The sequence below is a fragment of the Poecilia latipinna genome, unplaced genomic scaffold (genome assembly GCF_001443285.1).
Source record: "Poecilia latipinna isolate Pla-1442-1.1 unplaced genomic scaffold, P_latipinna-1.0 Scaffold247, whole genome shotgun sequence".
NCBI classification, from domain to species: domain Eukaryota; kingdom Metazoa; phylum Chordata; class Actinopteri; order Cyprinodontiformes; family Poeciliidae; genus Poecilia; species Poecilia latipinna.
The window spans coordinates 62841-79371 of NW_015112863.1; the positions used below are offsets into that span (position 1 = coordinate 62841).

At 40.5% G+C, this 16531-nt stretch overlaps 2 protein-coding genes across 5 annotated transcripts in view; both read right to left on the minus strand.

The window, feature by feature from the left end:
- Positions 1 to 5993, minus strand: part of rhot2 (ras homolog family member T2) — a 35474-nt gene extending 29481 nt beyond the window's left edge. For both annotated transcript variants that reach the window (XR_001425008.1, XM_015032609.1), the window contains exons 1-10: positions 5779 to 5993; positions 4431 to 4489; positions 3579 to 3660; positions 3439 to 3482; positions 2647 to 2700; positions 2517 to 2569; positions 1718 to 1826; positions 1543 to 1644; positions 1376 to 1474; positions 141 to 249 (exon numbers count right to left, since the gene is read on the minus strand). Coding sequence is in view for 1 of the 2 variants with exons in the window: in XM_015032609.1 (XP_014888095.1) it covers positions 141 to 249; positions 1376 to 1474; positions 1543 to 1644; positions 1718 to 1826; positions 2517 to 2569; positions 2647 to 2700; positions 3439 to 3482; positions 3579 to 3660; positions 4431 to 4489; positions 5779 to 5815 (748 nt within the window). In the remaining variant the exon portion in view is untranslated. The remainder of the gene's footprint in view (positions 1 to 140; positions 250 to 1375; positions 1475 to 1542; positions 1645 to 1717; positions 1827 to 2516; positions 2570 to 2646; positions 2701 to 3438; positions 3483 to 3578; positions 3661 to 4430; positions 4490 to 5778) is intronic.
- Positions 5994 to 6645: 652 nt separating this feature from the next.
- Positions 6646 to 16531, minus strand: part of wdr90 (WD repeat domain 90) — a 30479-nt gene continuing 20593 nt past the window's right edge. For 2 of the 3 annotated variants that reach the window (XM_015032615.1, XM_015032614.1), the window contains exons 28-42: positions 16280 to 16435; positions 16098 to 16180; positions 15392 to 15494; positions 14631 to 14752; positions 13567 to 13714; positions 13100 to 13465; positions 12897 to 13017; positions 12040 to 12223; positions 11316 to 11438; positions 10006 to 10174; positions 9703 to 9833; positions 8555 to 8710; positions 7985 to 8101; positions 7816 to 7900; positions 6646 to 6932 (exon numbers count right to left, since the gene is read on the minus strand). In XM_015032615.1, the coding sequence (XP_014888101.1) occupies positions 6775 to 6932; positions 7816 to 7900; positions 7985 to 8101; positions 8555 to 8710; positions 9703 to 9833; positions 10006 to 10174; positions 11316 to 11438; positions 12040 to 12223; positions 12897 to 13017; positions 13100 to 13465; positions 13567 to 13714; positions 14631 to 14752; positions 15392 to 15494; positions 16098 to 16180; positions 16280 to 16435 (2222 nt within the window). In that variant the 3' untranslated portion in view covers positions 6646 to 6774. The remainder of the gene's footprint in view (positions 6933 to 7815; positions 7901 to 7984; positions 8102 to 8554; positions 8711 to 9702; positions 9834 to 10005; positions 10175 to 11315; positions 11439 to 12039; positions 12224 to 12896; positions 13018 to 13099; positions 13466 to 13566; positions 13715 to 14630; positions 14753 to 15391; positions 15495 to 16097; positions 16181 to 16279; positions 16436 to 16531) is intronic. The other variant, XM_015032616.1, reaches the window with a different exon arrangement.

Genomic DNA, 16531 nt, shown 5'->3' on the forward strand with positions numbered 1-16531 from the left:
ACCGGCCCGATGTTTCCCACCGGCCGCCCGATGTTTCCCACCGGCCGCCCGATGTTTCCCACCGGCCCGATGTTTCCCACCGGCCGCCCGATGTTTCCCACCGGCCGCCCGATGTTTCCCACCGGCCCGATGTTTCCTACCGTTCAGGGTCAGGCCGTTGTCTTGGACGCCGTCGCTGGTGTTTTTCCACACCACAGTCTTCACGTCCTCCAGAGCCTGAGGCGCCAGAGGATTCCCAAAACACGATTTCTAAACGAAACATTTTAAATGTTAGCATGAAAACTTGGATTTAAACTACGGCTGGATAATAAATTAACAACATTGTATTGGACACATGATCAGTGTTAACAGATAATACATCAGACAGAATATTCACCGAACCGCACGGCATTCTGGGAGATGGAGGCAGAGGTACCTGTCACGGCTAGCTAAGCTAAGCTAACTCACGCACTCTTTGGTTGCCTAGCAACAACCAGCTGGGTAGCAAACTGTTTCCAGTTCTCCCAAACCTTCAGCGACCTCTGGGGTGTCCAAAGTGTGGCTCGGGGGCCGAATGTGGCCCTTTCACCAATTTGTAATTAAATAACGGCACAAATTTGTCCCCTTGAGACGTTTTGTAATTGTTTTAGGATTAGATTTTCCATCACGAGTTTATGTCGTCTTCAACGGAAAATGTGAAGTGCACAACAGTTTTCTTTCTTTACCCACAAACATCCAGAGATGTTTCACTGAAAAACTCCATCCATTACATCTGACTAACACAGCAGAGGCTGTAGGAGAAAATTCTTATTTTTGTGTTTTGGAATAAACTAAACTTAAAAAAAAGAGAAAATAAAAAGCCCAAAAAGTTTAATATTTTTCAACATTAAGGCAAATGTAAAACATGTTTTATTTATTGTTGTGCATGTAATAAAAATAAATCACATTTTGAGTCTTTAATTGGAGGAAAAAAGGAAGTGTTGCCCCTGAATACTTTGAACTGAGGGACTTTGACCAAAACGCTCAGAAACCCCTGGGTTGCCTAGCAACGAGCTGCCTGGCGCAGCAGCAGTTTAAGGTTTTAACTGCAGAAAATAAAAAACATTGTAAAATGAAAACTGGATAAAACAGGAACGACAACGCCACGAGTTTGGAAGTATTTCAGATATTGGAAACATAAAACTAATCAATAATTATTGATTTTGACCAATATGAAACTTATACTGTGATAAGTTTTTCAGCCATGTTGTCCAGTCGTAGTTTTGGGTAAAACATATTTACAGACAAAGTTTTATTTTTTGTTTGTTTTTAGAAAATCTCTTGTTTAGCCTGTTTACTCCATGTAGTGATGAACGTTTCAGTAAGTTAGTGACTGGAGGTGAAGGTGGTTCTGAACCTGGAAGCTGTTGAGCTCAGCGTCGCTCAGGATGCGATCGTTGTCCTGGTCCGAAATGTAGAATATTCTGCTCAGAGCTCGAACACAAGCTGGCTTCAGCTGCAGGAGAAACAAACCGTTAAAGCTTCTGCAACATGAAACATTTATTTCAGACAGCAGAAAAAGACCTGTTTGTCCTCGGGGTCGTAAAGCGGAGCGGTGGGGTGGAGAACGGCCTTCTGGGCGTAGTAGAACAGCTCAGAAATGTTCTTCAGGTTCTTCGCAGAACACTGGGAGACAACCGGAGGTGTCAGAAAGTGAAAGTTAAAGCAGAATATCGGAGCAGGAACTGAGCAGCTTCACCTCAACGCATGTCTCGATCTCAGAGAACTGGTTCATAATGGGAAGAATGGTTTCCATGGAGCTCCCACTGCGCAGGTCGGACTTGTTCCCGACCAGGATGATGGGAACCCTGGCAGACACGATCATGTTATTACAGAAACAGAAAGGATCCGGACCTTGGCGGAAACATTCATACGATGCTCTACATGGAACTCAAAACATCGCAGCAGTTAAAGGTATTTATTTTCCTTACCAGGGGCGGAGCTAGGCGTTCATACAACGGGGCCCAGAGGGGCCCAACATGGTAAACAGAACCAAACGTTATTAAACTGGAACTAACAATTATTTTAATAATATGTTATTCTATTTTATTCTTCATCAGAGTATCTTGGGAGAGTCTTCAGTCAGAGGCTTCTTCAGATTCGCTGTAATACAGACTGCTACAGGAGATCCTTCCTGCCATCACCATCTACAGTACTGTGAAGAATCTTAATGAGTTACAACATTTAAACTCTTTCTAAATCTGAATTATTTTATCAATAATTCTGATGATTAATCAGATTAAGAATTGCCTCCCTCTCTCTAAAATCACCCTGCAGCAGAAGAAGAGTCTGAACAGGAAGTACGTTCCTGACACAGAGATCTCACATCCTGTAAAACAGCGGCCATAAATCATGTCCGTCTTCATCTTCACTCTGTTCGAGTGCTAATGTTTCAGCGCTAGCTGTAGCGACCCGTTGATCACCTGGCGTTCCCCTCTAGCTCCGCCCCTTTTCCTAACAACAGTCTCAGTTCAGTGAATTCCCTTTGTGACACATACTTGTTTCCTTTCTCTGCGTCTCCGTTGACGAGAGGAATCCACTTGGTTTTAATCTGGAAACAAGAAGCCATTAAAGTATAAGCAGAATGAAGTGATGCTGGTTGATATAACCTGGATGTCCAGCGGTTACCTTCTCTATCGTGTCCTCGTTGGTGACGTCATACACCACACACACTACGTTGGCCTGTGGAGGTTGGGCAAAACAAGATGGCGGCTTATGAGGTTTAAGATGCTAAAAATGCCCAGGATTCAGGAAGAGACCCGACATGATGCGACACATGGGAAATAAAACCTTTGTTGGTGTTTTTTTGGTTATTTTTGCTCCTGACGTGTTTTCACACCGTCACTTTAACACCAGAAAACAAGTTTGAACTAACAATTAAAGTTTCTGTTTTCAGTTTTACCTTGTTAAACAAACCTAAAAACTAAAGTAGCTTAAAGTTAATAATAAAGAAAACAATTTTTTTATTTTAACTCCCTGACAGAGAAATGTTTTGATGGCTGAAATGAAAAAAAGTCTGAAGTCAAAATGTCTCTTTTCTAAATATTCAAACAGCCGGATGGATGTTACTACTGGCGGAAACGACAGAGAAGATCACAGGAAGTGGTTACAGGATGACCTGTTTTAAATACTCAAACTTAAATAAGTAAGATTTTAAATTACGTTTCTTATTTAATGAAAGCACCACAATGGCAAAATCTTGTTTTTTCGACATTAGCAGAATATCAACAGTTTTTTGGTAATAAAAACTCAGCTAATGATTGGATAATTGCATAATTTCCTGTTTGTATTCTAGTGCATAAAAACACATTTTCTGCTGCTGCACTTTGTCTTTGTAAACCTTCGTGTTCCTCTATTGGTCGACTGAAACACGCTGGATGAGTTTTTACAATATTTATCAATGGATGGCGGTGAATTTACCTTGACTATTTCATCTCTGAGAACTTCATCACTTTGTTCCTTTTCTGATGGAAACAACAGAAAACCAAACAAAACTTAAAATGTTGCCATTCAGATGATAATTTTGATTTTAACAGCAGCTCATGCTGCTGGTCCGGTACCGGAGTAATCCACGATGTGAGTGGGAACTTTCTCAGGAGTGACGTCGGCCGGGATGGTGATCTCCTCGGCTCTGGGTGGAACCTTCAAAATAAAAGCAGATAGATGTTTCAGGTCATAATGTTATGCCAGAGTTCTCCGTCCACAGTAGAGTTGGACAACATGGCTGAAAACGTATCATGATATGAGTGTTTCATATCAGTCGATATCGATAATTATTGATTAGTTTTTTGTTTTAAGTATCTGAAATACAGTCAGACCGTTGCTGTGATTTTCCTGTTTTATCCAGTTTTTCCTCCATTTTGTTTTTTAGCAGTTTTGAGGCAAAGTTTGGAAACTTGAATCAATTAATTGTCAACAACTAACATGATTAATCATTAATAACGATTAATTGATTAATCATTTCAGCCTTATAGGAAACTGATTAATTGGCTCATGGGTGAACAAAAGAACAAAACCGTTAGAAAACAGAACTGGGAATAAAAACTGGAAATACAAACATTTTTCACACATTTATTCCATTAAGATTCAACCAAAGAGACATTCAAACTCAAATCAATACGGAAGAAAGTCGAGGCAAAAACCACTAAAAGTTGATTTATTTTTGCTATTTTTCAAGCATTTAGAGTAAAAATATGTTTACAAAATAAACTGAAGTTATTTATATTTAAAAACAACAACTGGGCTACAATTTCTGTTTTTTTATGACTATTTAATAAATAAGTTATTAAAAATAACCAGAAACACATTTTAAAGATGAACTGGAGTTCACTGGGCATAACAGAAAGTCAATTAGGTGCTTTTTGTCAGAAATATGCATTTTAAAGTGAAACTCTGGCAGCAGTGACACTTACCTGCTCTGGAAACTCTTCTCCCACCAGAGACATGATGAGGGACGTCTTCCCCACCTTGGCTGCAGAAACAGTGAAGCATTGCATTAAAAAAAACTTAAATTTCACATTATTGTAGAAATATGAATCAATATGATATAAAATAAACATGGCGGGTCCCTGTGAATATCCTTTTGAAATGTATTTTCAACTGCATTGATGCAGAAAGCAGAATATGTAGCCCAAGAGTTTGTTTTAAAGTGACTTTTCTGAAAGTTTTTTTCTAAAATAGAAGTCTTGAGTAAATAGATCACTGTATTTTGGAGATAAAAGTAATATATAAAAGCATGCAGGACGATGGGTCCCAAATAACAGAACAAGCAAGACATGATCTGATGTAGTAACCAGCTATTTAGTAAAATATAATTAAATATTTATGGGAAAAGTTTTGATGCATTGATTTTTTTTTCTACTTAAATAATATTATTGTAAGGTAGTGCTACTCTACCCAGCCTGATATAACTTCACTAAATGAAGAAAAAACACATTTTATCCCAAAATGCACCAAATACAAACCAGCAGCTTAAGTTTAAGTGAGACCTCCTGTTCATACACCAGCTTTGTTATCCTGCCCAGACTGCTGCACCATTTGTAGGTCAAATGAATATACAGTAAACATTATATATTTAATGTATAAATATTCCAACATTTATACATTAAGTAAAAGTATTGATTTAACTGCTTGTTATGAAAAAAGTTGATTTGGAAATATGTTTCTTTTGCCCTTATTTTATTCATTTTATATTTTGTTCTTTGAAAAAATCTGAATTAGAAAATAACCTACTTTTGTTAGTCTAATTAGATTATTTTTCACAAATTAAATCACAGGTCAACATAGAATAAAGTGAGACGATGCACGTTCATACTGAGGTAAAAATATAAAAATAGCAAATTTACAACATAGGAAAAGTTACACAGTATAGTTATTAAAATAGTATAAACAAGCCAAAAGCAATGTGGAAATGAGTAGGATAAATTAGAAAATGTTCGAATATTAAACTATGACTAACTTGTGAATAAGATTTGATTTGTTTCATCTCTGTCGTTTTCAGTGATTATAATACAGATGCACAGAAGGTTTGCACAGTTAATTTATCAGTTTAAACTTTGAAGCTAAAACTCATAAAGCTGCCATTTAGGAAATTAATACTTGAAACACAGCAAATTTGCCAAAGCATAATTTTATCGTTAAATGTGGAACCGTTTCAGAAATATTAAATGATGCAGCTTCCGGAACAACCAAAGTTAGTTAGCTGCTACGGCTAATGTTTGCTAGCCGTGTAGCTTGTAGCTGTCAGAGTTGGATACTTACGTTCCCCCAGTAAAAGTATCCTGACGTCTTGTTTCATGTTTCCTCACTCTGGGAAGAAGCGCTAACCGGGCCGAGCTGCTACGCAGACATTTATCTTTCATTTGAACGTCAAGATTTCAAGATAAACCCAAACGTGCGCCTTTTCACGCCGATATTCACCCAAGGTGAAACCCGTTTACTGTTCCGGTTCACGAAGCGGAGTGTGCAGAACTGCGACCCCTGCTGGACAAAGTGGTTACCACAATCCAATATGGCGCATGAGGGGAACATGTGTAACATGATTTCTGACCTGTTGGAGGAGGGAGACTACCCAAAAATTGAACTAAAACAGTAGCAATACCAGTAAATAAAGCAAAAGGTAGCCAACTAAGAAATTATTCAAGTAAGACTAAAAAACATATTTGTAAAAAGAAAAAGAACTACTCAAGTAGAGTATGAACTGCCTGATCATAATGTGACTTTAATTTTACAACAATGCCATCAGACAGTATATATATATATATATATATGTTATAAATAACATGCAAATTGTTTTTTTAAAAGGAAAAAAATACAAATTAATAAAAAAATAGTTTTAAAGCACCTTTAGGTCGATGGTTGCAACGGGATAAAATGTAAAAAATCTGAATATATTTGCAAGACTGCGTCTGTAAAACGGCTGACATGCTGCAGTTACAGTCAGTTTGGGCTCATAATAATGGCTAGCTCCCAGTTTCTAAAGCATTTAACAGATGATTGTGCTTCAGCAGGAACATTCACTCAAAGAATATTTGCTTTAATGTCATGAATTGCTACTGGACTCTATGAAAACCTTGATTCCAACCCAAAGACCCGAACACTGAAACTGAGAAGCCACACAGCAGAATCTCTCCCATAAAAAAGTTTTATTTTTAAACTATACACATAAAAATCTAATTTAGATTCATAAAAAGTCTGTGGAACAATAAAAACCGGAACAATAAACGGATAAATAAATCTACAGAAACAGAGGTTGGGTCAGAGGCCCGGCACTTCCCAGAGCAGAACCTCGTCGTACGCGACGGAGAAGAGAAGTGACCCGGACGGCGAGAAGCGGCACGTCTGCAGAGCGTCGCTGTGCTGCAGGAAGTCCTGGAACCGTCCGCTGGTCGCCTTGATCAGCTTCAGGACCCGCTCTGAGGGAGGACAGGCGCCACATGAGGATCTGGTTCACACTGACAGGATCTGGTTCACATCTGGTTCACACTGACAGGATCTGGTTCACATCTGGTTCACACTGACAGGATCTGGTTCACATCTGGTTCATATTGAACAGATCTGGTTCACACTGAATGATGTTTTGTAGCAAGTCCAAGAAAAACTGTAATCATTTTCTGGTTTTAATCAGTCATTATACTTCTGGCCTTAGGGATTAAACAATTAATCGTTTTCCTTTGTCTCGCTCTCTGTCGGCTTTTCGCTACACACTCGTTGCCATAACAACTGACGCCACATTGTTTCAGGATTCAACATCAAAAACACCAAAATGTTTCACACAAAGAACAGAACATTCAGTCCGTTAGTTTCATGTTTTCATGCTTGATGTTTATTTTACTGTTATTAATTAGTGATCGTCTGAACGCAGCGGTGACTGATCGGCTCATTTAAACACCTGGTCTGCTGAGTTGGTGTTTAGTCGCCTTTTTTATATTTTTTAACTGAACCGAAACAGAATTCCACAGCACATCTACATGTTACGGTTCTCATAGTCAAGCTAGCATAACTGACCTTCCCTCTCCCTCGCAATGTTTTTCTTAATTAAAACATTTTCCTGACCTTGTTATTTAGTTCTCATAGGGTTAACAGTATCAAAGCACCACAACCCTTTTTCTTTTATGTATTATGCATAAGATTTAACGCGTTATATTGACATTTTAACAGCTAAAACCAATGCTAGTCGTCGTTAGCCAGCAGCTTTTTGCCCTCCAGCAGGGAGAGGCATGACGTCTTACTGCAGCTAGTCTATAGTTATTATAACAGTCCCAAATGTGAGTTTCCATCTTTGTTACCAGTCCTCACCTTTGGCCCCCACAGCCAGCAGGTGACCCCTGGGAGACAGGCTAATGCACGTGGCCCAGTGGGTCAGCGAAATCTTCTTAATGATCTGAGGAAAACAAACGGTTTAACGATTATTCCTCCCAGTCTGGACAGAGGAAAACAACAGGAGACAGGAAGTGAAGTGTGATACTTGTTTTTTGGTCAGGCTGTAGAAGGACAGCTCTTTCTCCAGGCCGAAGCCGGTGTAGAGCACCAGGCTGGGGTCTGCAGGGTAGAAAGCAGCCAGGCTGGGCGGCAAACTGTCCTCCTGACACGTTGAGACAGATTGGGATCATTTATACTAGAGAAATAAAATAACAACCTGATCATGTGAAACTACCTCCTGCCACTGCTGACTCCAAACAGATAAACACTAAGAATGAAAACCAAACGCTGATTTAAAACTAATACTTTTAAAAATATGGGAAGGTCTAAGGAGTAATAATCCTTTCCAAGGAACAGCTTGTCAGATGGTAACCAGAGGTTAGTGGTGGGTATTTATCGTATCATCTATGGTTATAAATGTTTATCGTTACACATTTTAATTAATGTTTAAACACAATTAAACTGTCCGAATTGTTGGGATTGTTATTTTTTACCATTTTTAATCACTGCTTGTTCAATAAGGTGCATCAATAATGTGAAAATGTGACTAAAATCAGTTACTTTGTTCATTTTGTGTTTCCTTGGGAATCAGTAAAAGATAAAGTAAAAATAAAACCAGGAGCCGAACCTCAGAGCTGGGCGGAGCGGGAAACGACAGCCAGTCCAGCAGGTCACACTTCTCCTTGGACCAGTTGGCGGCCCAAACGCTGACCCGTCTGTCGGCGCCGGACACCAGAAACATCTCATTTCCTTCCAGTCCAAATCGCTTACACTGAGGACGGAGAGAAAAAGAGCCACAAGATTTTAGCTATAGTCCAAAACTTCATGATGAAAACAGGATAAAATAAACTGTTTTTAAAGATTAACTCTGCTTGTTAAACCATTTTTAACTTTAAAATGTCTAAAAAGATGCCAGATATTTACATAGAATTTGAATATTAGATACAGGGCTGGACAATACATCAATATATTTTGTGATTGACTCACAGGAATACTAATAGATCGGATATACTTAGTATTTATCTGAATATTTAACATATTTAACATTCAATATAACAGTGCAGGTTATTTGCTTCAACTCACTCTCTCACTCTTTGGTTGCCTAGCAACAACATGCCACTAAGCAGCAGTTTCAAGTTCCCCCAAACTTTGGTTGCCTAGCAACGACTTCTTGGGTCAGTTGCACAGCAGAAGTTTAAAGTTTCAAAACCATAAAAAAAAATGACGAGGAGAGAAAACTGAATAAAACAGGAAATACAGTTTGGTAGTTTTCAGATATTTAAAAACAACAAACTACTCAGAAATTACTGATATTGACTGAAACAAAACGCTTCTTCCAGCCCAATCAGTTACAAACAGTTTAAATACCGAACTGTTGGTGTTGGATTTAACTTTGGTATACTTTAGATTTATTGCATTTTATTTAAGAAATAAAATAAAATATCTATCTTTAATCTGGTTACCTGATTAAACGTGAGAATAACTGAAACAAATGTTAAACTAAAGGTCAGCTGCGGCCCTGATCCTGATGGATCCTGATGGAACCTGATCCTGAAGGATCCTGATCCTGAAGGAACCTGATCCTGATGGAACCTGATCCTGATGGAACCTGATCCTGATGGAACCTGATCCTGAAGGATCCTGATCCTGAAGGATCCTGAACCTGATGGATCCTGATCCTGAAGGATCCTGATCCTGAAGGATCCTGATCCTGATGGTGTTTTAATCCATCCATCATGGAGTGAGTCTGGTTTCGGTTCACACCTGTTCGCTGACGCTCTGGATCGAGTTGATCGCTGCTCCTTTATGATCCCTGATGACTCGAATCGTTGCTCCACTGATTGGGCTGCTGACGGCGACCAGACCCTTACTTCCTGCTGAGAGGATCACATGACCTGAAGGAGAGACAGAACCGTCACAAAGGAATCCGTTCGTTCCCGGAAGCAAGAACGATTCAATACGACCAAAAATGAATCGGTGTCCAGGGTGTCAGAAGGCCCTGGGCCACGGTTTGGACTTCGCTGCGTCGAGGTCGGTGTTGGTGTGCGTGACGCGGCGTTTTCTCACCGCTGGCGGAGTAAGTGATGGCGGTGATGGCGTCCTGATGAGGACGCAGCTTCATCTCCATCTCAGTGGAGGCCAGCTGGAAGATCCGGAGCGTCCCGTCGCCGTAGCCGGCAGCGATCCGCAATCCGTCGCTGCTGGACGACGGACTCCAGCACAGACAGCCGCAAGCCTGAGCAGCACAAGGGGCAAAGGTCAAGGTTCACTCAGGGCTAGACGATACGCCTGAAAGACTTACCACCATAAAAGTGTTTCATATCAGTCGATATCAATAATTACTGATTAGGTTTTTGTTTTAAATATCTGAAATACCGCTGGTGTTTATCCACAGGTTTCTCTCCACGTTGTTTTTTATTTCTTAGCAGTTAATAGGCAAAAGGGGGAAACTTGAAACCGCCCCAGTTACTCAGCAGCTTGAAACTGCTTCTTACCCAGCAGGTTGTTGCTAGGCAACCAAAGTTTGGGGTAACTTGAAACTGCTTCTTACCCAGCAGGTTGTTGCTAGGCAACCAAAGTTTGGGGTAACTTGAAACTGCTTCTTACCCAGCAGGTTGTTGCTAGGCAACCAGAGAGCGACCTACTGAGTAGATGTTTTATCTATTGATACTGATCATGAGTTTATCACGATATTATTATTGATTATTGTCCAGGCATCGTTTCACATCAGCGTGTTTTAATTCTTCCTGCAGGTGAATCTCTGACAGTTAAGTTACAAAAATACATTATTAAGCAATCAGGCTGATAAATAAAGTGGGGTATCGTGAACCAACTAATAAACTTTTTATACCTAAACATTTGGTTTGACTTTATTGAACGTAATGTAATAAAATTAATAAACAAAGTTTATATAGAAACAAAATAACCATAAAACAAAAGCAAACAAAACAGAAGAGTTACATTAGTAAAGTATATTTACAAAATGTCAAGACATTTTATATATAAAAATACTGGAAATAATGTTGAACAAAAATTTTCCTTCTGGAATTCAGAAATTATTTAAGTTAAGAGAGTAAATATAATTTGCTAAGAGGAAAAAAATTTAAATCTGGATGCATTTCAGTTATCGGCGTGAAATGATCGAACGATTATTTTGTGTTTTATTTGGTGAGCTTTAAAATGTAGTTCATGTTTATACGTGTATATTTAAATATAAATGTGTGTATATGTATTTGGTCTGCAGGAAACTGCAGGCTGCTCTATGAGCCTGTTGTGGTAAATGACTGGTTTGTAAAGTGGTATTTTGTTTGGTTTTATTTTGTGTAAAGTTAATTTAATGAGCTGACAGCAGCTGCAGAGCCGCTGATGTTCCCCACCTGGTTGATGACCTGGAACTGGACCACCAGCTCGAAGCTGCCGGTCGACCAAACCCTCACGCTGCCATCCTGGCTGCAGGTGGCGAAGCGGCTCTCATCACGGCTGAAGACAACGTCGTTGACCTGAATGGCAGAGCAGAGCATCAACAGAGAGAGGGGTTCGCTCCTGTCGGGGTTGGCAGCACGAATCCTCAACCACAACTTCTGACTTTTTGCTCGTTTTAGTTTTTCCATTTGAGTTTCTCCTGCTTATGAAAACAATCCAAGTGCTTAAAAGAAGCAGCCATATTTTGGCGAAAAGTTAAAGTTAACCCAGCCGAGCCCAGCCCCGTTACCTAGCAACACAAGCTGAACTCCAGCATGATTGGTCAGCTGGTTTTCCAGATGTATGCGCGGTACACTGGCTGCTGGAAAAGACAAAGTGTTTTGTTGTTGACCTACCATCCAGAAATCACTTGCTGCATTCTTGTTGGTTGTGCAGGAGACTCTACTAATACTTTTCAAAGATGTGTGACTGTCTAATCTGTTGGCAGCCATTTTCATGGCTAAGTGTAAACATTGAGTTGGGGGGCGTGGCCAACAGCAGTTCATTCTGAGTGAAAATCTCATTATGTAAGAATTATTTTGTGCAAAACATGATGAAGATGTTTTGTTTAGGCCACAGACCCAACCTGTTTAAGGAAGCAGGTTAGGGTCGCCTTTATGAGTTTTCCAGTAAGGTTACCTTTGCCCTGTGTCCGCTGACCAGCCGGATGATGCTGCTGTCTGACCAGTTGATGTACCAGAGTGTTCCCGCCGTGGTGCCAACGATGCCCATGTCCATGAAGTTATCGAAGGCCGCGCTGACCAGCTTCCCGTCCAGGACGACCTCCTGCTCCACCACGACCTTCGACACACTCAGGGTCATGCTGACAAAAAAAATCTGACGTCATGAATCCGTTTATCACAGCTTCAAATAACACATCAATAAGCAGTGATGTAGAGAACAGGCGAACGTTTGGAAGAAAAACACTGAACAAAGTGTCAAGCATGGTGGGGGCAGCATCATGCTGTGGGGATGCTTCCTCTTAATACTGATAAAAAGTTCCAGTTCCACTGGCAGATTACTTCACTTAAAACATGGAAAAATGTCTTGATATTAGTGAAATAACCTGCCAACAGAACAATAACTGGGTTGCTAGGCAACGGGCTGGGCTTGGCTGGGGTTGCTAGGCAACGGTGCCAATGGAACTAGAACTTTTTATTAATATTAAGGAATTATTTATTTTGTTCTGTAAAGTTTCTTTTAAGTTAGTTTTGTCTTATTTCAAGTGAACTAAGATATTTGCAGTAGAAACCGAAGAAACTAAAATCTGGTATTTTAGTTTGTTTAGTTTTTGTTTTTCTGCCTGCAGCCATCAGGAGCGCATCGAGTTACTTGTGTAAGGAAATTCTTCTGTAATGATAGAAAAATGGAGCAGATCTAAGATACTAGATGTTAAGAGGATCATTTCTCATCTGGATAGAAAATGAACTGAAACGCTGGAGCAGTTCCAGGTCAGATTAAATGCTGGACAGATGACAGGAAAAGCATCTCGTTACTCTTTTATGCTGCAGGTCGTCTCAGCAGACTTCATCCCCTGAACCGCTTCAATCTGCCATAACTGCAGGCGGCCGGTGGCGCCGCCCGTCAGCAGGCGATTCTCTCGACAAACCAGAACTCCTGCAAAACAGTTACATCTATTGTTCAACTCAACAGGGACAAAACGAAATGAAGACCCCGGTACTGCAGAACCATCTAGTACCAATCTCTCCCTCATCTGCTCTCCAGACCATGAAGCAGCACTGCTTGTTTACGTCCCACGCACAGACATGTCCGCCGGAGGTGCTGGTTAGCAGGAAGGAGTCCATGTGGTAGCAGAGAGCAGTCAGCTCCACGTCGCCCACCTCTGGCGGCGGCGCCACACTGCACCTTGACACCTTGACGTCGGCGTTTGAGGAGCGTGTGTGGATGAGGCAGAGGTGGATCCCTTCGCTGCCCACGCAGGCCAACTGCCTGGCTGCTGTGGGGCTGAAGGCCGCGTCATGGATCGGCGCAGACATGCTGACACTGCAGAGCAACTGGACCGACTCCGAACTCCACAGCGCCAGAACCGGATCCCAGAAATCTCCTGTACGGCAAAACAATCAGTAACTATTTAGAATATCAGGAGAAAACACATAATTACAGCTAAACTTTGTGATCAGACACAATCTGATGAGTTTGACAAACCAACAGAGAGGAAGAAGAGGTCGTCTCTGGAGAAGGCCAGGCTCTGCACCGCCCCCTGGTGGTGGGAGGCGGTTCCACGGCAGGCTGCGCTCTGAACGTCCCAGATGGAAATGAGGCTCCTGCTGCTGCCAGCGGCCGACGCCAACGTCTGCACAAAACAAGATGGAGGACAGCTCAGACACAACGCCAAATGTTCTGGAGTTTATCACAATATGCAGCAAATATCAAAACAAATAAGTCATTTACGCTCAATTAAATGATATATTTACACAGTTTGGACAGATTTTAACATTAACTGTTTCTAATCCATTATTTCATGGTTTTCTTGCTTGTGTTCTGCATCAATGTTGCTGTGAAAAGCATCAAATATCAGTGAAATTCAGGCTCTGCATGTTGGATGTTTGTTGTTTAAAGCAGGAATTAGATGAAATGTATCCGGTTTAAATACTGTTGAAAAGGAAAAAAATTACTTGTTTCCCTGAAACTTTCTGAATAGATTCCTGACTATCCAGGGTCTAAATTTTAAATAAATCCAAAGATATTAACATTAAACATCCAACCACCAATAAACTGATTAATCCATTTAAAAATTTTACAGTTTTCATTTAAGTATTTTTAAGAATATATAAAAATAAATAATTCATATTTCTAAATAAGAAAACAAAAATTCCTTTAGTGAATGCTTTAAAATTTGTTATAATGATGTATGTCTTTTTTAATATCGATAATCTGATGTTAATAAATTAATCAGACTAAATAATTGGCACATATTTCAGATTTTCCATTTAATCACTTTAGTTTCATATAATATCAGCAGCAATACATAAAAATACAAAGAAAACAATTTAACTTTGTTTTAAAATAATAAAATAAGCATTTTATATCATTACTGCTCTAAATTATGTTGTTTTTCGGAAATTGGCCTTTTAAGAGTCTGAATACTTCAGTTAACGATTAATCGGTGTCAAAATTAGTTGACGATTATTTCAATGATTGATTAATCGTTTCAGCCCTCAGCATTTTGAAACCTGAACATTGAGCATCTGGATAAAACCCAGAAGCACCTGAGCGTCATTAGAGATGGCCAGGCAGGAGATTTCCTCGCTGTGGCCCTGCAGGTGACTCTGGGTTCCCGTGTGGAGATGCTCCAGCACCACCACGGCGCCACAAGAGTACGCAAACAAACCTGCAGCACAGAATCACAGACATTTTCATCTTAAAGGGGCGGTACCGTGTGTTTACTAGGTAACATTTTATAGCACAATCAAGAGTTTATGTTACCTTCAGTTGTTATGAAATCACTACATATAACAAATGTGACTTAAAAGAAATGTTACTTCCTGATTTAACACCTTAAAATTGGGCGTCTGTCTCTTTAAGAACTCTGGCTCTTCCTGAAGCTCCGCCTCCAGGAAGTCGTCCCAACATGGCTCCTCTATTAACCCTTTAAGGTTTTTACCAGCGTTTCTCTGAGCAGCAGCTCCTATAATGAGCTGAGCAGCTGGTTGCTAATTGCTGCTGGCTAGTCTGCAGGAGCTGAGAGTGGGAGGAGCTGCAGCTGGAAGGCGGGGCTAGGTCCACCCAGGCGTTTTAACAGCTGAATGGTTGCCATGTAAATTAAAGGATTTCTCAAACATGCATGAAGGAAACAAAGCAACAATGCAGGTTTTGATGAAGGAAAAATATTAAAACATGATGGAAAGTAAAAAAAGGGTCACATTTAGAGACTACCGTCCCTTTAAGTTAAATGAACAATGTAGCCATAATCAGAGTTCATGGTTTCATGAATTAGAGTTTGTCAGATGAAGGTAAATCCCAATCTGACCTTGATCGGGGCTCCAGCCCATGTTGCCTCGGCCGTTGCCGTTGTAGCCAATCACTGCTTTCAGCTTTAGGCCTTCATCTTGAGGTCGAGAAGCTGAAACCGACTGAATTAGCAAAATAAGTTAAATCTGTTATTTTCTAAAGCATTTAACTTTCATTAAAAATATTTTCTTTTCACGTTTGTTGAAACTGTCACCATGTCGTTACAGTTTGGCTTGAGACAGACAATTTGAAAAAGATCAGGCTCCTTCTCCCAGTGCTAACAAGAAACAACCAATCAGAGCCAGGAGGCGGGTCTTAGCGCTGTCAATCACCCCTCAGAGCAGCTTCTCAGTCCCCCTTGCTCTCTGCTAGCATAGCGTGTCATGAATGCTAAGGCTAGTTAGCATAGCCACCGGTAACGGCGGGTAAACAGTTTTCCTGTAACTGTAAGTTACTAGCACATTTGGCAGCACTTTCCTGAGGTTGATTGACGATGCTAAGCCCCTCCTCTTGGCTCTGATAAGCTGTTTTTGGTCGACGTGTTTCGACCAAAAACAGCTCAGCTGTAGCAGCTCAGGGAGACGGGGAGGAGATCGATCTTTTCACAGATTATCTGTCTCGTATTAAACTGTAACAACATGGTGACAGTTTCAACAAATATGTAAAAAACTTTCCTGTTTTTTATAAAAGTTACAAACTGCAGCTGATCCTGAATCAATAACTACCTGATCCAGAGACGAGGTCTTCAAACGGGGAATGAAGTGCTTATAGCAGTTTGGACGGTCCGGTTTGTTCTGACTCAACTCCACTGAAAACAAACATTTACAACAAAAAGTTTAAATTTAACATAATTAAATACACATGAGGTCAGTTCCCTGGTCCAGATAAAAGGAACTGGAGGACTTACTGGTTTCCAGTTGGTCTGTTTCCTCGGGAGAAGTGCTGTCCAAGTCAGTGACTTTGAGAAAGGAGACGACAGGTCTGTGGTCGGGGCTCTGACTGGGACCAGTGGGTTGGACTGGTTTTGCTGGGTCGTCGTCACAAACCGACAGGTGAACCAAACCTGAGATAACCAGGAGAAGGACTAATGTTTACGACCAATACGTAAGGATTAGCACAGCTCTAGCATTAGCTCCTGCTAAATACCATGTTGGCATAG